Source organism: Drosophila ficusphila, unplaced genomic scaffold (assembly GCF_018152265.1).
Source record: "Drosophila ficusphila isolate 14025-0441.05 unplaced genomic scaffold, ASM1815226v1 contig_198, whole genome shotgun sequence".
Taxonomy (NCBI): Eukaryota; Metazoa; Arthropoda; class Insecta; order Diptera; family Drosophilidae; genus Drosophila; species Drosophila ficusphila.
Window position 1 is genome coordinate 4254965 of NW_025064092.1, and position 24090 is coordinate 4279054.

The 24090-nt window shown below is 40.5% G+C and overlaps 2 protein-coding genes across 2 annotated transcripts; both read left to right on the forward strand.

Moving 5' to 3' along the window:
- The first annotated feature begins 1285 nt into the window (after positions 1-1285).
- LOC108095509 lies at positions 1286-2025 on the forward strand. Its single transcript, XM_017196619.2, has one exon. It carries the CDS (start codon positions 1407-1409, stop codon positions 1977-1979), a length of 573 nt encoding a protein of 190 aa, XP_017052108.1. The 5' UTR covers positions 1286-1406; the 3' UTR covers positions 1980-2025.
- Positions 2026-9823: 7798 nt separating this feature from the next.
- Positions 9824-10339, forward strand: LOC108095492 (calcineurin subunit B-like). Its single transcript, XM_017196599.1, has one exon. The coding sequence runs from the start codon at positions 9824-9826 to the stop codon at positions 10337-10339; it is 516 nt and encodes a 171-aa protein (XP_017052088.1).
- The last annotated feature ends 13751 nt before the right edge of the window (positions 10340-24090 follow it).

Here is a 24090-nt window from a genome sequence, read left to right on the forward strand (position 1 = left end):
ATCAAGTTAGCTGCTAGTTGACTCCTGCTGCCAGTCCGACACAGAAATGCCCGAGGCCAATCAATGCCATTGCGCTGGCCAAAGTGTGCTACGGAAAAAGTTGCTACGAAAACTGGAAAACCATGAAAGTGTCCTTGCCAGCTAAATGCCACACTCCAACACACACACACACTCGCACAATCACACTCGCACACACACACACACAGAATGGTAGTTCTGCGAATTTCTTGGTATAAACTTAATAATGCATCGGGGCAAACAAAACACACACATACACACACACTCACACGGAAAAGTCGGAAAGCCAACATAAGTTTCTCGGCTAACTTGTTATTTTTGTAATTGGCACTTTGCAGTTTTATTGAGGCGCTGGCCACCCAAAAAAAAAAAGAAGGCATTTTTTGGGGGAGTATTTTTAGGGGGGTTGGTTGGGCATTTGCAGGTCAAAATTTAACCATGGCTCGGTTATTTATGAACTGCGTTCAGGTGTTATGATCGATGTCCTCGTGTTGGCCTGGCCAACCAACCAACCAACCAAACAACCAACCAAACAACCGAAGAACCAAGCAAACGGTAACCCGGTAACTCAGTAACTCTGTAACTCGGTAACTCTGTGCTTTGGGACTCCCCCCAATCACCCGTAATCTCTGGCTCAATCCGGAACCGACGTGGCCAACGTTAGCCACTTCCGAGATGAGCCGCCCTGAGCTCCACATTCCGGAATCCGGATGTTGTTGCTCGCTCGCCTCCCAAATACCCTGCGTTGAGTTGGCCATTCTGGGTCGAGGGATCAGGATGGGAAGCTGGATTCTGGATAGGTAAAAGAAATAACTAAAAGGAATTTCATAAATATCTAAAGGGAAATAGGAAAACAGTCTGCATATATTTTTAGTTTCACAAATACTGTTTAGTAAACTAAAGTTGGTAGGCATTTAAGAAAAAAGCATCATCATGTTGTAGATTAAAAAGTGTTTGAAGGCAATAAAATAATTCAAATAAATCAAAAAAAGTTAAGTGGTTAATTTTTTGAAGTATCAAGTGGTTTTTAAGTTGAGTAAGTAATAAAATAGTGACACCTTAAAGTTAAATATCTGAATTATTATCCAGTTTTTGAATTATTCAAATTACCAAATTGGAAACGGTTTTCATTCTTGGTTTTCCTAATCCTTACCTATTTGAATACAATTTTCAGTCAGTCCAATCTAGTTAGTTTCCCACATTCTAAGTAAGTAAGTAATTGGCCATGACTTTTACGTGAAAAGGTTTAGTTTAGGGCTCCCCAACTTCGGGTCATTTTGACTCCAGACTCGAGCGAGAAACATTCAAAATTAGCAGTGCTAGCGTTCGGAATAAGTAGAAGGTGATTTTCACAGGTCGTGATACTTGGGTGAAATAGAATCGAAACCATGCAGGTGGCTGGAGCTCTGGTTAATTTGCTGCTGATTGCGGCCTGCTGCTATGCGATGTACTCCCTAACTCCGGCGGACAATCCCTACGGATATTTGGCAGCAGCCTTCAGTTTAGTCCACGGTTTGCTTGGCCTGCTGCTGTCATTCTCCGAGGAGCCGGACGAGTGCGATCGCACATTCCTGATCTCCGCGAGCATTCTGGAGGTCATTCCGCTGCCGCTGGCGAATGTCGAGTTCTACCTGGTATCCGACCAATCGGGAGTGGCCATGGTCCATGGCCTGTCGCTCATCCCGCTGTTCTACGACATGATCGGCAAGATCGGTGACGAGTGGGATGGCTCCGCAAAGACGCTGAAGGACTTTGCTCTCCTCGGCAACATTGCATCCACTTTCTATCTGGCCGTAAAGGATGGCAATCACATCTACGGTGGAGTGGCTGTCACTGCGATTATTGCGCGTTTTGGCGCCCTTCTGATTGATCTCTTCGCCGAGGGCTTTGGCCCTCATGTGGCCACAGTGGGAAACGCCGGCATCCTGGCCCTCATGACCTACGCCCTCACTCAGGGATAATCGCTCAACCCAAAGTTCAAGTTCGGCGAATAAAAAGTAAAATCAATTCTTTTCTGGTACCTATTTTTGGTTGCTCAAATGGGGAATTTGCTTGTGGATCTACAGCCTTTTGTAAGTTTTGATGTGGGTTCAGTCAACAAATACCGAGTTTATTGAACACTTGCATTCGGAAGTATTATAAATACATTTTCTTGATTAGGATATTTATATTTAACAAGTTCATTTTAGTACCATATATTTTCGTACGTTTTTCATATATGGATTTTGTAAAAATTTCCCCAAAATGCCTTTTCATATTCCACTTATATTGATAAAACGGGTATAAAAAGATTTTTAAAAGAAAATAATACAAAATTGGAGTTAAATTGAAAGATAACAATTTAGCAAATAAAATGAAAACAGGTGTTTTATCCTTATAGCTTTTTTTTAGGTTTAGCAGCATTTTAATCTCTTTATTTTAGTTTACAATTGCCGCTAAAGAAACTCAAAAATTTTTCACCGCTGGGAAGGACAATTAGAAAGCTAAAAACTGTAGGTGTCTCATAATTGTGTTTATGCGAAAAGAAGAAAAAAAGTGTGTGCAAATGCTTTTTCATTAGTTCGCCTTAGGCGCAACCAACTTAACTCTGCATGTGTATGGTTGCCACCCCAGCCCAACAATAATTAATGTTGAATTGTTTTGCTAACAGTATGATTAATTGTTTACTCCAGTTAATTTCGCTAACCTTTTAATAAGATACAAATTCACCTGTTATTTAGGAAGGTACTACAAGCAGAGTTGCCACCCTTGCAAGTATTCAGAATTAAGGGTATCCAAGTTGCGGTTCGCTGTCGCTAAGTGGCCTTCTCGCTTCAAGCTGAGCTCGCGCGCCTTCAAATTGCCAACTTAGTTGTTATTTGTTCGCTGTCTGGCTGAAGGGGCAGCGCGAAGAGGACGCGGCTCGAGGGCCGAAGGACTAGGGACTCGGTTCAACTTAGGTTGAAGAGCGAAGAGGGAAGAGAGAAGGGAAAAGGACGCAGGGCGACGTGCAGCAGGGCAATATTCGTGGACGCAGCACTCTGATGGCTCTCACGTCACCACTTCTGCAAATTGCGGCAATAATGCAACAAAGGTTTCTTGGGAAACACATACCAAATTGCATAAGCAAGGCAAGGCCACGGAATGGGGTGTTTTGCGGGGGGTTGGAGGGTGTTTTTTTTTTTTGGGAGGAAGAGGTCCTTTTCCTAGCTGGATGGATGTTCAGCCCTCGGAACTGAAAGACGGGGCGTCAGTCGCTTGGCCGCCAAGACTCTTGAACCTCCTCAACCAAACCGACACCCCTGCATTTCATTTTCAATTTGATTTTTTTCCCTGCCCTTTTCGCTGTGCTTTGTTTTCTGTTTTTTTTTTTTTTTTTTTTTTTTTTTGCTCCCCATTCCCCTCTTTGCTTACATTTTTGTTGGCCGTTGTGGTTTTCAGCTTTTGGGGTTCCGTTTGCGTTTTCGTTTTCGTTGCAACATTTTTGTTTGTAATTTACTTTGGAATGCTGGCGCCAAAGTCGCCGACATCGTCTTGTGCGGTTTTCTTAGAAAAATCTCTAGTCGCCGTAATTGCAGTGCCTGCAGTGCCCCCCCTTCCCCTCTCCCCTCAGAAGCCCCCCCCCACTCCCCTCCGGAAACTGAAACTGCCGACAGGCAAATCAACTGTCACCCAGTTCCTCAGATGCGGGACCACAGGCGGTATGAGCAATTTTACATTCCTCATACGCCGCGTGGGACGAGTGGAGGCAGGAGATGGGCAACTCCGAGCCAAAAGGACTGCGGGTGGCACTTTAAGTTAGTTCCTTGAGTTCTTTCTCATTCGTGAACAACTTATATTTACGGCAATACAGATTAATCGAATCCTAAAACATTTCAAAGATAATTACTAGAAAAGCTATGGCTTACCTATATTATTATCTAACAAATGTAAGTTTGCTATTGCAATAGATTTTTCACTGCAGATTTTTCTGCAGCTACAAGGATCCTCCTGCACATCCCTGAATATCCCGTGTAGTTTTCAAAGTGTTCCCGCTTTATTTTTGCTTCAGTGGTTAAACTGCTGCCAAAAGCATTGCTTGTGGATTCAGCTGTTTGTGCCACAAGTCGAGATGTCACTCAAGTACCAACTTACTTTTCCCCATACATTTTATGAATTCATAAAAAAAGATGACTCCATTTATGCAACACAGGAAATAGTTCGCAGTTGGAGTAAAAATAAAAATGTATTTAAATTGTTTTAATGATTTCAACAGTGTTTGAATATTTACAGGAAACTTTTATAATCAGATAAAATTCCTTCGACATTTTTCTTTAATATTTATATAATTTATGAAAAATTCTTTTCATTTAAAATAAGGTTTTTACAAACTAAGATGGATTTTCTTCCTTCTGCTGAAGTATCACAAATCGAATGGAATGCGTTGCTTTGGAATATGAATTCAAAACAGTTCTTGTTTTACGGCTGTTGCGGATAAACTTAAAGGCTTAAGTGGCCCGCAGTTGTCCCACAAAAGGAGACACAGGAAAAGAACAATAAAGCAGCCAGGTTGGACATATAGAACCACCATCCATATCTCACCCCTTTCCTTTCATTCTTTCTATTTTTTTCTTTTTTTTTTGTGTTAGCTGCCCCTTTCAGAAACAGCGACCACAATGGACCAAAGGCATTGGCATTGCCGAAAGGGGAAACGGGAAGAGGGGAAAGCCCTAAATACCAAATCGCCAGGTGGTGGTTACACCCGCCTCCCTTCTCATCCTTTCCCCCTCCTTTCCCCCCTCCTTTCTTCCCCTTTCTCCACATTTCTTCTCCGGTTTTTGGGACCAGTTCACTATGCCGCCTCCGTTCGCTTTTTCCGTTTGGTTCGGCGGCGTTTGTTCCAAACAATTTGCGATGCGATTCCCCCCCTTCGAAACAGCCAAAACACCTGAAAGCCCCCTGAAAGCAACTGAAACCACCCACCCATAGAGACACCCACCAAACCACCCGGCGAACCACCCAACCAACCGCCCGAACCACCTCCACCACTCACTTACTTATTCATTTCCACTCAATCCGCCCCTTTGGCCTCGGCCTTTTGCCCTCATGCTCATTCCCATCCGTTAATTGTCGTTTGTCTGTTGATTCTAGTTGCTAATTTCTGTTGTCCATTGGATCCGCTGGGGTGTGCAACGACCAAGGACCAAGGACGAAGGGGGTAAGGTGGCGGAAGGCAGCAGGGGGGTAGGCTGTCCGCTGGGCACCTTTTGCAAAGATCAGCGGGCGATTCCCACACGGGTGCCGGAAATGGAATGGAAATCGAGATGCGGCAATGTGGGTAAGGTGGCAGAAGGGGCAAGGTGGCAAGAGGAAGGGGTGCCGGAGTGAAGGTGTTGTGTTGTGTTGTGTTGTTGTGGTGTCCTTTGCCCCGCTGCTTTTGTGTGGCAAGCGACAAAAGAAAGCCAGTGGAAGCATTTACCAACACCATCGACCCCCGAAACACTGAGCCAAAAATCACTGTTCATTTGTTTGCTTTATTATAGCCACAATTGAGTTGATTTTTTGTAAGAATCATCAGTTTGTAGTTTCCACCATTTGTCCATCCTTTAAATGATTTGTGTACGTTGACTAAGGTTTTGTGCTTAATCAAAAACTTAACCGAAGGTAAACAAGGTAAATAAATAATTTGTGCAATGATATTTATATGTTGTTTTAGAAGTACAAACAATGACTTCAACAATGTTTTATAAAAGATACACTATTTTCTTTTTATTCAAATACATTTAAATTCATGGAGACATAACAAGAAATTACAAAATGTAGGAAGTTCTTCATTGAGGCAAAAATAAAATATATTTTTAATTTTTGTTTTAATTATTTAACCTATTCTATATTCTATTCAATACAATACAAACACAATATACACACGTTGATGACCACATCATGACCACAGTCATCAATTGAAACCAATCGTGTTGCTCAAACATCTTGACTCTGCACAAAAAATAAAACGACTTCAAAAGGTTAAAGATATTTTTGTATTATTTTTTACGTCTCGACAGGTGCGAAACTATTTTGCTTTATTGCGTGTTCGAAAGGTAACCATTTTTAATTATGACTGTGGCGAAGACTCTAGGCACAAATGGCCAACATCTGTCTTAAATGCCCAAATATGTACTTAAATAAATCAAATGCAGACCAGTCATATTTGTCATAATTAATTTGGATTATGCCGGCAGCCAAATTGCTGTGAGTCAATGTTTTTGAGAGACAAATATAACTTATATAGTTGAGTTAAGTAGTTGGAAGTATTTTCTTGCACAGTGTTTTCCCTCGTTGAAAAGGGGTTCCCTCTGCCTTTTTCTTCTTAAATTTCGCGCAGTGCATTTTCCCGGCAATTCAGAAGAGTGGGAAATAGAGGACGGGGCACAAAGGACACCGAGTGGTGGGGCATCCAACGATATTATGGGCGTAGGATTGTTGGATTGTAGGATTGTTGGATTGTAGGATGGCTGTCTCCCTCGAATTCGGCTTGATTCCTTGGTTGCCGTCGCCCCGATTGCAATTAATTCTGGGTATTCGCATCACGTTCCGGATCCCATCACCAAACAATTTCACCCGTATTAAATGCAATGATGAAAGTGAAAACGCAATCTGCGTTCACCCAATACGCACACTCCGTCCCATTTTCCGCTTTTCAGCTCCTTTTTAATTCAGCCATCGGTTTGGGAAGACATTCGATGCGGATCGAAGGCAGAATGCCCTTGCAGCAGCCAAAAATCAAAGGAAAATAAAGTTGTGGGTTTGTAAACTGTATTCCTACAAAGGATTCAGGAGCTGAGAAAGTCAAGCGAAATAAAAATGGATTAGAACAAATGTTTTCTGTACACCAAGCTAAAGAAATATTAGGATTTGTGTTGCTTTGTTTATTTTTAAAAATCAATAATCATTGACTTTGGGAATATAAATGTCTGCTGTTTTTTTTTCTCAAATTTCGATTTTTTTTTCAAATGTGTTTATATATTATATATCTGTATACTAGCTCATACTTTTGAGAGAAATTGTTGTTTTCAACAATGGATACTTGCCTTAGGAACACAATACGCTAACACAAAAGTTCTACTGATGATTTTGGACAATGTTTTCTTAATTAGAAACTAATCCATAATTTTGATTTCTTTCTAAATATATTTATTTTCTTTTATACACTTGTACTAAAATCCACTTGAATATTTGATCTTTGTTGTTATTTCCACGACCATCGTGTAATTTTATTATTGTTATTTCCCATTCCCCTCCCCTCCCCTCCCTTCCCCCCAAAAATTTCTCCGCTTTAAACAATGTTGCTAGCATTGAAGAACACCTGCAGAAAGTCCAAAGAAAGGCACTCCTCCCCCTCCTGTTTCCCCGTCGGCGTTCCATTAGGATATTTGCCTTGCGTCCTGCGGTGACAACGAGTGAATTCTTTTCTCCGGTTCTCACAGCCATCAAATAAAGACGATTTAATTTCATTAATTTGCACACACCCTCTGGATAAAGCACACACACACACACACACACACACACACACAAAAGGGACGAAGGGGGGTGTCCGTATTCTGGAATCTTTACACCTCCAAATGGGGGCGGAGAAGGGGGCGTGGCACTTGGCCACTTTTGTCGCCTGCCTCCTCCTCTTTCCCCTGCCATCGAAATGCCTTTCATCCGCAAAAATGTTCTCTTAATTTTTGTAATTTGTTGTCTTGCTGCGAGGACTTTTGGAATGGGACGAAGGACACCATCGGAGTAATGGTTTTAATATCAGCTATCAAGGCATCAGACCCTGGCTTTTGTGGTCTCTTCAATGCGTCGCAATGAGATTTGCATATTGTGGCAGTGATGTTCCACCTCCTCCTCCTCCTCCTCCTCCTCCTCGCCGAGCATTCGACTTGCTTCCCAATCCCCGGAATGATGTGGAAAAAATTCCATTCTGCCCAGATTCGACGAGCAGTGACTGGCCAGAAAAACCAAAAAAAAAAAAAAGGAAAGGTAGCAACAAAATCCAAAACGAAATGTATCGAAACCCAAACAAACCGAAGGCAAGTGGGGGAAATAAAAGCTGAGGGCAAAGTTACCTTTGCATTTAGTGACGGAAAGTATCTGGATACACCCCATGGCCACTTATATCCACATCACCTCGCAGATTAACAGGGTATGCTCTATTCGAGAGGAGTATGCAACCGAATAGGATAGGAACTAATAACTCCGATTTGGATGCAAAATACTTTTACATACAAATCAAAAGGGAAATTGTGGTATTCGCAATCGCCCCTAAAAAGTATGCTATGATTTTTAGAAAAACATAAATCCTTTTTTTTTTGTTTAATTTTTTTATTCACTGGAATCTGTTTAGTGCCTTCTGCCTAGCGTAATTAACGAGAATAATTTTTTGGATACACACATAAATCCTTCCACATTAACTAACATACAAAGTTTGCTCTTTCAGGACTTAAGATGTTAGTTCTGTTGAAAAGCGATTTATTGGATAAAATATATTGGCAATTAATATTTTTAAGGATGAAAAACTACAGGTAGAAATACAAGTACAATATAACAAAGAATTTAAACATTAAACTATTTAAATCAAAAGAATTGTTTTATTTATTGCGATTAATATAAGTTAAATCTGTGCTCTTTGTTGATACCCACATACCCTTTAACCATTAGATTCTCACATGATGCCACACATTCGGCAACTTTGAGGCGGGGGGTGGGCCAGACTCCAAGAGGGGGAAGGAGAAAGGAGAAAGGGGGAACGGGAGTGACCCTCTCAGCTTAGCATGAAAGCCCGTCAAAATATTGCCTACGAAATTAATTTTGACACATGCCACAATGAGTGAAGGCTCCGTCTGTCCGCCGAGGGGTAAGTGGTGTGTGGCAAGTGGCAAGTGGCAAGTGGCACGCGGGTGTGGAAGCTGCGGCTGTCAGGTGTCGCCGCGCTCCGACTCAAAATTATATGTTATCATTCCGTGGGAGTGGAGCGGAGATATGTGAGCTAATTCCAATGACTGACTCGACACGAGACGCCCGCTCATCCGTACCCTTCTCATTCTCATTCTATATCCCCTGTTTATCCGAGGGATTAACGCAATCTGATGAAGAGCTGCAAGCAAAAAAGCAGCAGATACATTTCATTTTGACTAATTTCCCACTACATATGTGCTTGTTGTGATTTTTAAAGTCAGTTTAGGGGCCACAACGGTGTTGAACTTTTATTCAAACAAAATAAAAAAGTTATAGAAGAATAGTAACTAAAGTTTTATCATGGAGGAATTTAAAATGTTCATGTAAATTAATTACTTAATGTATTAATTGTATTATAAATGTATTGAAGTGAAGTAATGGATTTAGAGTTATGAAACACTATCTTATTGGTGTAATTTTCATTTAATTTATATATATGAATAATAATAAGAAAACCAATTGAGCTCTGTTAACGCTGGTTTGGTAGTGCTATTTATTAATTAATTAATTCATCATTCATTAATACAGCCATGTAGTACTTCCCTATAAGTGATTTTATTTCACCAAGTAATATGGTAGTGCCATTCACTAATTACTTAGTTCAAATCTTAGTTTCATTGGATTGAAACTTTCAATGGAATGGCATGATCCAATTTCCGATCGAACATTTTGAGCCAGTGAAGCTGGCGTTTCTCCACCGATCGTTCGGCTCCTCAATGATATAAACACACTCACACACACAGCAAAACAGGAAACGAGCACCCAGGAAAATATCCCGCAAGGATATATATATATATATCTATATATATTTAGTACAATCGATAAGGGATAACTGAACAATCGGATGGGCACCGCTGCATCGCGTCACTTGTCCGCGGAGGAGTTGCTGGAAATCCAAGCGGAGACGGGATTTTCTTTGGCGCGCCTCGATTATTTGTACGGACATTACGAGTCCTTGGATCGCGACCAGGAGGATCGAGTCCTGCGCAGCGAACTGCTGATGGTGCCGCCGGTGGCGTCGCATCCGCTGGCGGAACAACTGGTGGACGCCATGTTGCATCCGTCGCTGGGCTTCCGGCATTTTGTGCGCGGCTTGGCGCACTTCCGTCGCTCCGAACCGCTCGACCGGAAATTGGCCTCCATGTTGCGCCTTTTCGACGAGGACGCCGATGGCCTGCTGACCGCTGAACAGTGCCACGCCCTGCTCGACCGCCTCCCGGCAACGAAACGGGAATGCCGCTCGATGCGCTGGCGCCTCAAACAGATCCTCGCCGAAAAGGAGAAGCTCGATTGCGAGGACTTTGCCTACATCACCAGGGGTCTCGACCTCGAGGAGAGTCTCTCGCTGCGATTCCACTGACTCCGTATCCGCATCCATACTACTACCACTACATACTACATACACACACATACACACTCTTGCAATGCCAGTGAATTGCATATCCTTTCGCCGCTCGCATAACATCACGTTGCGAAACTTTTCACATAAACGCAAAAGTTAAGTCATTCCTGAAAATTGTTTCTTGAATTTACTCGCGCACTTGCGCCGCCTTTTTGGCTGGGCGGGGGGTATTGGGGGGAGTTAAAGGGGGGCGTGGCAAGCCTGGGAATATGAGCACTCCTCCTCAATGGCACTTGAGCTCGTTCTCATGCCAGTCATGACTTTTGTGTCCTTAACCAGGCAGCATACATATGCCCCGGCTCCATTTCGACACTGCCGAAAAATGGGGGTAATCCTATTACAATAATTGCTAAAAAAAAAAGAATAAATAGATTATTACAAAAAATCAATAAACCGTTTTTACCTAATTGATACATACTTCTTCAGATTTTGTTGTTACTGAAGTAAAATTGTGCAATTTGTTTGGATATTTTTTACTGATAAATATTCTTACACATAACTTAAAATAATAATAATAATAAAATATTAATTAATGAAAAACTCTTGGTCAAATTTAATTTTGAAGTTAGTAACGTTCAGAAATTGTTTAAATAAATATAAGTTGGAAAAGGAAATAATGTGATAGGACGGCTAAACAAATTCACTCTGATATTTACCTAAATAAATAAATTATTATGTTTAAGTCTGTAAAGAGTCTATTATGTTGGCGAACTTGTCTTTTTTTATATAATATTATTTACCCCTTAAGTTTTATTTTAAAGCAACGTTTAAAAATGTTTTGAATTTAATTTAAATTAATTTAGAAACGTAATGATGTGATGGCTAAACAATTAAGCTCTGATATTTTGAAACGAATTAATCTCCAAAGGTTTTATTTAAATTGTGAATTTGTATTATGTGTTTCAAATATTTTCCAACTGTATCAATTTTTTTTCGAGTGCTCTGTCTACGGAAGTAGACCATCTTGGACCGAACTTTCTCCCACCTTTAAGTATTCTCTTTTCACCTTTCCCCGGGCAAGTTGTGTTTAATCCGACATTTGCTCATTTGCTCTGGTTGAGGTCACCTGTTACGGTTCCGCACGTGTGTGTGTCTGTGTGAGTGTGTGTATGGGTGTGTGGGTGTGTGGGTGACCCTGCCACCCCCTAAAGCCCCCTTGCACCCCCTTCAACCCATACTCCTCCCCTTTTAGTGTGCTCTTCGAGGTTTTCGGTTGGGCAACTCATTTAAGCACTTGCCGGTCCATCCATCATATTGAGTAATTGGCCAGGCGATGAACACGCCTTCGATTATCCACGTGGCTAACTCCATGGATTGCCTGCTGACCCTGAAAGGTGCTTTTGATTTGCTCCACATTTCCGGTCTGGTCTGGTTTTGGGAACTGGAAACTCCTGTGCGGAATCCTGCTCCAATCGAAGGCTCAATGAAGGTAAGCAGATTCGCTTAAAGGATAAACAAATTCATATTCCTATATTGTAATTAATTGTTAAGGGTTGATCTTTGGATCTATAAAATTATTAGGATAATGGATTCCAATGTCTAAACTAACTTTTAAAATCTAAGCCATCATCTAGTGATACAAATTTAACAGCTTTATTATAAATTCTTGCATTCAAAATCCAACCAAAAACGAATTCCAGACTTAACTCAGGCTGAAAATGCAATTTCCATTGGTATTTTTGCAAATTAAAAATCAAAGACATAATCCAAAAAATATGATTCCATATCCCCTTTGTCCTTGAATTCCACTTCACACTTGCCCATAGATTTCCATTATGAAATTAGCCAGGATCAAGGTCTTTTTGTGTGGACAAATCGCATTGTGAGGGAGATTTCAGCTGGGATTTCGCGGAGATTTTGCAGGTGACAGCTGGTTGGGGATTGGGTGGATTGGGTGAATTGGCAACTGGGAATTGGGTGGATTGGATGCTTGGATGCCTGGATGGCAGGTGAAAATGGGTGGGTGCAACTGACTACTTCACCGAGGTTCCCCCTCCAACCGACTTCTATGTCCGTTTCACTTTGCTGGTTTTCGCGACTGATTGCATTTTTATCCCTTTTATACACAAAATCCATGAAATATGCACACTAACTCATGCGTATTTTATAATAATAAAAGCGCACGGGTAAAGTGGCAAGCAGGGAGGGGGAAGGGGGATTGCACCGCGGAACTGGCTGTCAGTTGTCCCCATTTCCGTATCCCTCCATCCCGTATCCTCCCCTATCCTCCCTTATCCCTTGTCCCTTGGCAAAGACAAAGGAGGCAGGCGAGCGGAGCCAATGGGATTGGGATCGGGACAGACAGCTGGCATCCACTGGGAAGCCAGACAGCTGGGACTTCCCAGGACCTTCTCTTCTCCTCCCCCCTCTGTGCAGTAAATCTCCACACATGTGCCCAGGTGGGCAACTTGTTAACGTTGCTCCACTGGCTGGTGCTCCTCCTCCTCCACCTTCTCCTTCAGCCTCCTCCTTTCCAGCCACCTGACACATGGCAAATCGGTTCTCCCGACCGCCGACACCATCATGCGGATCCTGCGAGGATGCGGCGTGTGTAACAAGGTTAGCTTAGCGGCTTACCCGGTCAAGACATCCACCTCCCCTCCTTCCCCGGAAAGCTCACTCCCCCTCTAAAAAGAAGGAACGGATGAGGAGGGGGAGGGGTAAATATTTAAGGATGTGTTACCACCTATTTACCATCGCTTCCTCCTTGGAGGCTTCAAGTGGCGCCTAAGCCATCCCATCCACTCAGAGGATCAGAGCAAAGGAAGAAGGGTAAAGGGCGAAGGGTAAAGGGCAAAGGGCAAAGGTGAAGGTGAGGGGTAGAGGAGGAGGGGCTTGCCGCATCATCATGGGCGTAGAATACATTTATCCACTTGACGAACTACTCAGTTCCTGTTCCCTTGCATCATAAGACCAAAACTTGTTAGTTGGGGTAAAGTTTATACTGGATTACGTAACATGGCAGTTAGTTAGTTACTTATAAATTAATTTATTATTTTGTGCCAGCTTATTAAATGAAGAACAATTTTTCGGAATTCTGAAAGTTATAATGAAAAAAGTATAAAACTAATTAAGCACTGCGTTTTTGTGCAATCCCTTCTCTTCATTTTGTTAAATGTAAAAATTTTGTGTGTTTATTTTATATTTACTTTTAGAGGTAAATAAAAAAGATATTTTAAAAACCTTTTATAAATCTTATACAAAAAAAAAAAAAAACATTTGCTACAACATAAAGAATATATATTCTTTAAAAGGATTATCTGATGATTCAATAGTATTTAATGAAAGCTAAGCTTTAATTAGAATTGCGTACTTTGGAATTAAGAAAATTCTAGTTATAAATGGATATTATAAATATATTATAAACTTTTTGACATCTGTTATTATATTGGATAAATGTATTGTTTTAAAATATTTGCTATTTTGCAAACTCGAAACTTCGGTTTGCATTGCGCTTTTATATAAAGAATAGACTCCGATTTGTAGTTCGTGATTTGGCTTTGTGAAGAACTTCCTGTTGGCTGGTAATCAAGTGGGTTAATTGAAACCCCTTCTTGCCGCAGTTGCCCCCCCTTTTGGGTGCGCCACTGCCCCGGGGAAGCGGAGTTGCAGCTGCGAGCCTGCGGCTTTGATTGCCTCGCTGATCAATCGAGGCAGTGGCAATCAGTGATTGAGCCGCTGGTTTTGGCCAACTGGGCCGCGGGCATAACTCAATCGAGTGGTTATCCCTCCCCCCTCCCCCCAGAACCTCCTTCCCCCTCCAGATTTCCCACACCTCGGCTTATCCTGCCAAATAATTTCGCTAACAATTTGCCATATTTTGTGTCACGATTTGTCTTCGTTGCAAGTTTTATGCATCGCGGTTGCTCTGGAAAAATAAAAAAAAGGAGGAAGGAGTATGAAAATGGGTGGTAGGTTGCATGTGCAAGGATGCAAGGATGCAGGGATCCTCCTGCTCAACAGTCCTTTATCCTTTTTATGCTCCTGCAGCTGCTTAAACGTGTTTCAAATACGCAATTTTCACTCCCACCCGATGAGAGCTGGTGTGAATTTTCTATGCGAATTTGCAATGTTTTTTCTTTTTTTCGGGAGGATTCGGGCTTGGGGATTGGGATCCGGGATTGGAGAGAATCCATCTGGTTTGGAGGGAGGAAACCAGGAGGCAGGCAGCCACTCCAAAACTAGCAACGCCTCGGAATACGGAATACGGAATACGGAATTTTACATTTTTCGCGCTTCATTTTATTAGACATCGCATGAACATATGAACATGTTATACCACTGTCGGTGGTGCAGTGCCTTAAACCACAATTGTGGTTAAAATAATAGTGGTGTCACTAGGGCCATGCAAACGAAATGAAAACCATTTGCAAACACACGAATATGATAAGCAGAGAGAATATTTGAACAATTTAATAATTGTTTAAAGGTGTGATGGCTTAATATGTACAAATGCCACCACTTTTGTTATTTGTTGGGCAGCTGTACGGCAATATTGTCATTCAATTTAAAACGGAATACCGAATTATGTGTTTAAATTACATTTAAAGAGGTGAAACTGCACATCTGTTTAGTTAGAATTGTTCATAAAATAGTCACAGTTTGGAATTAGTAGTAAATGATTTTGGGAGTTAATAATTGAAACTATTATAAAGTTCAATCTTGAATGCCTTGCTCAATATTATTTTTTGGCACTTCACTTCAAGGAGATCGGAGATTTTCTCTGAGAGAAAGCGATTCAAAGGACCTGTCGCCACTTTCATTTGGCTCATCCTCGGTGCCTCAGGCATATTTATTATCATGTCGAAGTGTTATCCTTGTTGGCCTTTGGCTTGGAATTTAAAGAGGAGAAGGAGCACCAGGAGCAGGATAAGGATAAGGAGCAGGAGCAGGAGCAGGAGGAGCAGGAGTTGCAACTGTTGTTACTCTTCATGTTAACATGTGTTCAAATCGTTAAGGCGAGAACTTTGTGCAAAATTATTTGCTACAAAACACTCGATTCGTGTTTGCGCCTGGCTGCCTGTCCCCCCGCCCACTTAAACCCCCCTCTAACCCCCCTTTGGTGTCCTGGCGTGTCCTGTGTATCCTAGCACTCACACACTTGGGCGGCAAACAACACAAACAACAGCTCATTGAGTTTTGGAAAAGTTGTTAACATGAACATTTGATGTCACAACATTGCATGCCCCATCCTCTTCCCTCCTTTCTTTCCCATGTGTGTGTGAGTGTGTGTGTGTGTGTGTGTTGGTGTGTGGATATCCTGGATGTCCGGGTTGTTCTGGATGTCCTGGATGGGCGCATCCTTGAACGGTAACAGTAACATAAGAGCGACCTAACCGTTCGCTCCGATCCAAGCGTATCCTTTTTTTTTTTTTTTTTTGGCCCCAAAAAGCAGCAAAAATGCACAAAACCGTTACCAAAAACTTGGCTCCCACAAAAGTCCCCCTTTCACTTTTGGCCAAACAAAAGTGCCAGCAACCAAAAACAAAAAGAACAACAATAACAACAACGATATAAACAACAAAAACAAATACCCGAAAAACAACCGAAAAACAGTAGCAATGACAAAGGCAAAAAAAATATAAAAAAAACTGAAATGAAAACAGCGACAGGGAAAACAAAAAACTTTTACACTTAGCAGACTAAATTGTCTACAAATTTAGTTAATTTATGTTATTTATTTAGTTAGTTATCGCTTCTGCCAGTTGTCCTGGAGCCCAAAAACTGGGAGCCTTGCGGGCCAAATTGTGAATGGGACTTTGTGAGTGGCAGATTTTGTCTGTTTTCCGATGCGAATGGAGTTGTGAGTCCTAATCCGTAATGATTCTTTAATTGCGTCTAATTGGTAGCTCACCCAAAGAGTTCCCCCATTGTTCCCACATTTCGAGTTGTTATACGTGATTTATTCCTTCGGACTCCTTAAGGTCCAATGACACTGGCTTTAAGTTCCACCAACTGGCGAGATTTATTTCTGCAGAGGGACCGAGTGTGCAAGTAATAAATATTAATACTACCTCCACTTTAAGCACTGGATTAATCCTCTGACAAAAGCGTGCTTGTGATTTAAACACCTTCGGTTGTCTATCGGGTTTTCAGCAGTTTTCTACGTACGAACAATGTTTAATAATAGGGCTTAAAATTAAAGCAATAGTTTTGTTTGTTAGTTTTGTTTGGTTAAACAAACACCATATTTTATAGAAATTATTTGCAAGGTCAAAAAGCTAGAACTATTATATTATAATTATATTATTATTAGGTTTAACAAAAATGTTTTAAAAATGTAAATACAATCATACTTTTAATTAAATTAATATTTTTCCAATACGAAGAAAAATTGATTTTAGACACGTTAAAATTCATTGTTAAAGTCAAGAAAGTTTGACAGCAACATACTTTAACTATAAAAGATATATTTTGAGTTATCATTTCAGAAATGCATTGAAGGGTTATAGGTTTATAGAGTTTTCGATGAATAGGGCCACAAATCGATGCGAAATTGTGCGGGGTTAATCCGCTGACAATGCGTTGATATTGCTGTTTCGCCGAAGGTTGCTCACGCTCGTCCTTGTTTCGGCCGATGGAGGCGGGTTTATTGGTCTGGTTTGGCTGAAAGAAGTGGCGAACCGAGCCCAGACAGCCCCTTTAGAGGATTCGGGAGCAGAAAAGCCAGCCAGCCAGACAGACAGACAGACAGACAGTCGAATAGTCAAACAGACAGGAAGACACAGAGACAGACGAACTGCCGACAGGCCAAAATGATTGCAGACAAATATTGGCAGTGAAATCCGCGTTTATTGTACACTTCACACACACGTGAAAAGCAGGAGGAAAACTGAGGAGGAAAAATGAGGAGGAAAAGTTAGGAGAAAAATTCAGAAGAAGCGGAGATATAATGCGTAACTTTAATGCAAACAACAAAAAGGCAAAGCAAAAATCAAGAATGGAATTGAATAATTCCGTATTGCTCAAATAATAAAAATCAGCAATTGTTCACTTTTTATTTCGCTTATCCAAATATATATATTATATGTATTTCGCTTATAAATAATTAAGTTTTTTCTTGAGCTTATGGAAACATTATTTTTCAGGTAAGGTAGATTAGGTATTGCTCTAAGCCATGGAAAAATGTAAGCTACAGTCTGAGCAAAAAATCCATGGACATCTTTAGAAGTGTAACAACATTTAAATTCTTTGACTTTGTGCCTTTATTTAAGTAAGTAGGGGAATGTTGTCAGGGTTGGGCCATGTTTTGACCTATGTCCATAACTTCTGAACCAATGACAATTCAGAATAAGTTTATACATTTTTGGAAAGGTACAAGCAAGAGGAAGTGTTCACCAAAAAAAGAGAACAAAAAAACAAAAACAAAAAAAGTTATAGGCGTTTGAAAAAAAAAAAAAATGTAGTCAGCGTTGGGCCATGTAGTCAGGGTTGGGCCACCTTCAGAAAATCGTTGACAATATCGTAACGTGGTGGAATAAAATTGAATTCAGGTTTATCTGACATTATTTTGTTCATTTATTTAATTATTTGGGATTTTACAGTAAATAAAAAATTATTCAGAGTTGTTTTTTCGTTTGTAGCGAGAAACACTAAAGAAAAAGATAAAAATGATTCATCTTCTTTCAATCCATCGAAATATTTTTTTTAAGAAAATCTATTTAATTTATTTTGCATATTTTTGCTACAAAAAACTTAAATATTACAACAAAAATCGAAAATACACGAATAAAATGTAAAAATTATGATGGCCCAAGCCTGACTACACAAGTGGCCCAACCCTGACGACATGCGGTATTAATCTATTATGGTATGATATAGCCAAACTATATCTCACAATGAAACTATATCTTAGTATTTTGTAAAAACATAACTATATAACGTATTTTTATGCTCACCTTGCGGATGACATGTTGTTTTCTTGTGATATTCACCTTTTTCGGCCAGGTAAAAAAAACTTTTTCGAGCACTTTTTCTTCACGGAGCAACGACGCGTAGAAGAATGAAATCCCGAAATAAGTAGTCACGTGGAAAGTTTCGAGTGACCGATAGAAGTTTCTAGACACCCACAAACAGATTGTTCTAGAACGAATATTCGAAATATTGAGATGGCCCGACCCTGACAACGGCCCAACCCTGACAACATTCCCCTATATGTTTAAAAATCCCATATTTGCCCACACAAATGGAGAGCGACTTTCAAAGGCTATTATTCTCTGCAAATCATTTGGGGCAAGAATTATATTCCTAAACACTTAGAGCAACGGTTAAAAAAATTGCAACAAATTCGGGAGGTTAAGTGGGCGAGCAAAGGAGTCCAAAGTGAAGGGAAGGGGCAGGAAAAATCAACGTATGCCCAACGAAAATAAACAAGAGTGACTTTTATAGTCGACTGAGAAATACTCACTAACCATTACAAAAAAAAAAAAAAAATAGAAATAGAAAAATGATTTTTTATATAAAATTTCATATGAAATAAGTTCACAATTGCAAATATTGAAAATAAAGTTGATTAATTGTAAGTAAATACAACATTTTTTTGAATTATATATGTATATGTATATAAAATTATTTTTTATATTATATATAAAATAAAATTATATATTCCTTTATTTCTTATTGTTATTATTATATTTACATTTTCCGAAATTCAATCCACCTTTTTTTTCGGCAAGTGAGGAGTGCGATAATCTCAACGGGGATGTGTGGCCCAAGGACGAAGAGTGGATGGAGCGGTGGGAGTGGGAGTGGGAGGTGTTTCTGGGGAGTTGTTGGAGGCTGTCAGCACACACTCACACACACATACAGACAGACAGAATGTGTGTGTGTGTGTGGGGGCTTTTGAGTGCGAATCTGTGTGCGTGTGTGTGCCCATTCAGACATTTATTTATGTTTGTATTTATGCATATTTTGTGCAGAAGTGACGGCAACATTTTCGCACATTTTCGTTAGCCGGGAGTCCGAGATTCCAGTGATTGCCTTTCCATCGCTCGTGGCGCTCACGTGGTGTTAACACCACCGTTGATCTTTGACCCCTGACCTCGGGTACTGATTTCTGATGTCTGAGTTCGGATTTCTGATGTCTGAAGTCTGATGTGCGATGTGCGATGGTCATCGGCTGACCGCTGAAGTGGCAACTTTTGACCCGGCCACCGGGGAACTTTGTCAAACAATCAACGGAAATGCTCGCCACACTCCGGCAATTGTTGCAATGAGATATCGACAAAAATCACTTCAAATCGAATCGAATCGAGTCGTTCGTTCGCTATTTGTTCGATGCCTTCGATTTGCTGGTCATTTACAGCAGGATTCCCTGGCCCACAGCCAAAAAATACATATCATAAACTTTAAAATTGAACAATTTGATGTTTGGATTGGAAAGTTTGGCGTCCTAATAACGTATATTCAACAAGCAAGTGGATTACAAATCTCGTATTGTTTCCACACTTAGATTTTCGATTAAACAAGCGATTAAAAATATACACGATAAAAATATCAAATACTTAAATATGTACTATAAGTACATTCAATAACCAAAAAACCAATCTTAAAACGATTAAATGTATTACTTCATAGTCTGGTCAAAGAATACATAGAATTTATATCAGGGAAATATATTTTGTTTTAAGTTCTAATTTTTTTCGTCTAATAAAAAGACAAAAAAGGTGCCTAAGTAAATTATTACCAAATTGTACAAACATTAAAATTATTTAAGCTTCCGAAACTTTTCTATTTTAAAACCAGTTCCCTAAAGACAAGTTAATACTTTTATTTGTTTTCTATAATTATTTAAGATTAAGTCTTTGGGTTTCCTTAAATTTTTCAAATATCCTTTGGCCAGCTAATCTTTTGTATGACAAGAAGGTAAAGTCTTTCTGATCCCACCAGTTTTTGGGTGACGCGTGGCAGAAACTGCTCTTCCCAATCTATTTTGAAAACCGAAACCGAATCGGAATCCAAGTCCGAATTCAAATCCGAAACCGAATTCGGATCGGGAGACTGGTTGCCGAGTGGCTTTCCCTTCTCGCCAAACTAGCTATTCCGCATTCAGCGCGTGCTGCACTTTAATTAAATTTCTTAATTATGTTGGATTAATACAAACAGAGGGCGCTGGCAAGGGCACACACACTTCCACACACACACTCGCTCACACTGACACTCACACCAGCACGCACACAGACGTATAGTTTCCTATTCTCCTTTTAAGTTTAATCAACATACGCAGAGGACGAGAGCCTGAGCCTCGCCCGAGTAATTGAGAAAACTCGGCACAAGTGTCGGTCTCGACAGCTCGCTTTAGTTTATGCGTGCCCCAAATTCACAATCATTAAGAGCAAACAATACCCGTATTAACAACCAGAAAATAATAATAATAATAATAATAATAAATAATAATAATAATAATAAATAATAATAATAACTCAAGCCTCATTTAAACACAGGGAACATTTCAATCAACACATTCTAAATGCTTATGAGTTGTTATGTCAATAAACAACATTTTAAAAACATTAATAAATGAAATGAAGAATAAAGTGTTAAATAATAAAACAACAGAATATTTTTACTAATTGCTATCTAATTTTAAATTTCTTATTTTCTTAATCTCAGTTAGGCTTTAATGGTATTTAATGATTTTTACAAATTGGGGAATCGAATGCAGGAAATCGTTTTGTTTCGAATGCATGAATTCAACCCGCATAAACGGCAAGAAATTCAGAGGCAGCCTGCAAATGAGCTGACTGTCCTCCTGTTGCCTCCCATCACTCGCATATCCCTCCGCTCCTTTGGCCAGGACCAAACCGAACCGAACCCTCCGAATCCTCCGAATCCTTGCCAGGCTCGACTGCTCGAGTGCATACACAGTTAGTTACTTTGGCATTTACCTTTGCGAGCGAGCATCCTGACATCCTGGCCCCTGTCTTCGTACTTTGTACCTCCTCCTCCGTCGTACTTCGTCCTTCGTCCTTCGACTTCGAGTTCGCCTTGTGCCCATCTCATCTGTTGCCATTGGAAACTCCTGGTCTCGCTACTCAGTTCTGGGTTCTCGGTTCTTGGTCCTGGTTTGGGTTTGGGTTTGGGTTTGGGTTTTGGTCCTGGTTTTGGTCCTGGCAGAGTTGGCAGGCGCGTGTGGAGCTGGGGATTAGTTGCAGCACGTGACTGAAATTCCAAGCGGTGCAGAAACGCTGCTGCAGGGAAGCAAGTGCTTACTAAAAATTAAAACACATGTAAAGAAATAATTAAGATATTATGCCACGAACCTCCGATTCTGGCTCCCCACATCCGCCGGCATCCCGGTGTTTCCTTCAGCTCTACACTGCGAGAAAACTGTAACCCATGCGTGTATGGCTTATAAAACACTAGCTTTAACGTTGATAAATTCATAAAAGCAGTTCAAGTTGTAAACTGATATTCAAAAGTAGGCACTGATAACCTAGGAAACACTTTGTATAATACCCTTCTCTAAATAAATTATTTTTTATTTCAATTAATACTAAGATTCTTGGAAGCTGCTTAGAAATTTGTTATTATGAAGGTTGTTGTTTAAAGTGTACTGAGAATCTTGTACTGTATGTTCATTAATATTTAATTTTTATCTCGTGTTCAGGTAACCAATGTGGTCATCTTGGACTCATTTTAATAGTAATAAGGAATCCCTCATTTTATTGGACACGTTTAAAATGTGTGTTTGGTAATTCAGTTGCTTCGTTATATTTATTTTTGGTATACAAGCATACAACTTAAAAATGCAAGTTTAAATATGCAAGTCGTAGAACTTAGTTTTAGATAATATTCATTTAATTTAAATAAATTAATTGCACCTTTTTATGGTTGAATCTCGTGAGTACTGTCTTTTCGGTGAATCCAGAGCCCACAATCCTTTTGAAAAGGCTGTGTGTTCTTGGCCTGCCGGGCAGTTCCTCTCCATTATCCCCGGAACTCCCCGGGTGGCTTTATATCCTGGCTAAAATCGGTCCATTGTCCTTTTGGCACGTGGCGCGTTTCTTGCGATTTGTATCCCCACACTTTGTGCCTCATTATAGGCCCAGTATCCCAGTCTAATGTATCATTAAAAGATGTTTTTGTTTCGCTTGGTCCTTTCTTTTCGAGGAGAGAAGTGGAGTGGGAAGGGGGATGTGGGGATGTGGGAATCCTGTATTCTGGACCTCCTGCCTGGATAGTTGTGCCCCTTTGGGCTTCCTTCCGCCCTCCGCCCGCCTGTTATAATTTCAGCTTGTTTTATTTACGGCACTTACGCGCACTTGTAGCGAACAAGGAGTGAACAAGGACAAGGAGTCCTGCGATTCGGGCGACAGTGGAAGTGGAAGATAAGGTTCGTGCTCAAAACGTTTTTACATTTTATCGAGTGAGGGGGCCAGCGGGGCACGAGCAGCCAAGGAACACTCAAATACTCAAACACTCGGCAACAGTGAAACACTCAAACACTCAAACGCACACACATGCAGGCGAGAGAGTCGCAAGAACGATGGAACAATTAAATTTAATTGCAATCCCAATTTGTATAATTATGCCTTGGTCTAAATACATTTTTTACTTACTTCGCAGCGATGACACAGAAACGAAGACACGAACGAGACGAGTTCAGATGAGATGAGATGAGCTGGGATGGGATGAAATAAGATGAGATGAGGCTGGAGGAATTGGTGGACTGCCGGAAGACTTAGCTGCTGATGCAGCATTTGGAAAGTCCCCCATCCACTTTATGCTGCCTATTGGCCCTTTGGATCTCCACTGGTGGCCACTGGTCCACTGGGCCTCGGACCAAGTCCACTTGGTCCTTCGAGGATTCTAGGTTTGCTGGGCACAAAGTCAAAGTATCGGAGGGTTAACAAAATAACAATTGCCAGCAAGTGTTGGATATTAAAAAACCATATATTTTTTAATTTTAATGAAATGCCTCTAAAAATTATATTTCAATTCCCAAAAAACTGATCAGATTTTAAAGTGGCATACCTCTAAAAGTTTGTATTTGGATTCTCTAACGAACTGCATCATTGCTAATTTTTTATTTTTTGGCTAATTTTTGTATTGTTATATAAATAAATAATTTAAATTGGACGACTGTAATTTTCATAAAATTTAATTAAATATCATATAACTGCCATAGGAACAATCGGTGAATATATGGAAAAATAAATAGAGAAATCTTCATTCCTGAAAAGTTGTTTAGCCTTTATGCATTTTGCTCGACATTTGTGATGCCTGCAAGGCTATATAAGGCTATAGCTTCCTTTCTTGGTTAGTTTCTGAACTCTATCTATATATTGCAGGGGCGGACGCAGGGGGGTGTCCGGGGGTCCGGACCCCCCCCCAAAATCTCAGACTTTTTCAAATTTCCTTACAGCACACGGCTTTTCAACCATAAAAACTAAAATTTTTTTTTGGTCGGACCCCCCTAAACGTAAAAATTTTTGATCGGACCCCCCAAACAACAACAATTTTTCGATCGGACCCCCCCAAAATTTTTTTCTGCGTCCGCCCCTGATATATTGTCTAGACAAGTGGTTATTGTTTGCCGAGTGGGAATTAAAAATGTTTATTTGAGTGCTTTCGATTGCGAGCCGCGTGATTTCCTGCATCTTATCCTTGTTCTTGGCCAAAGCCATTTGCCATCAAAGTTGTCAGCAGTTGCATAATTTCAATTATCAACTGGTTCTCCGCACTCCAACCACTAAACACCAATCACC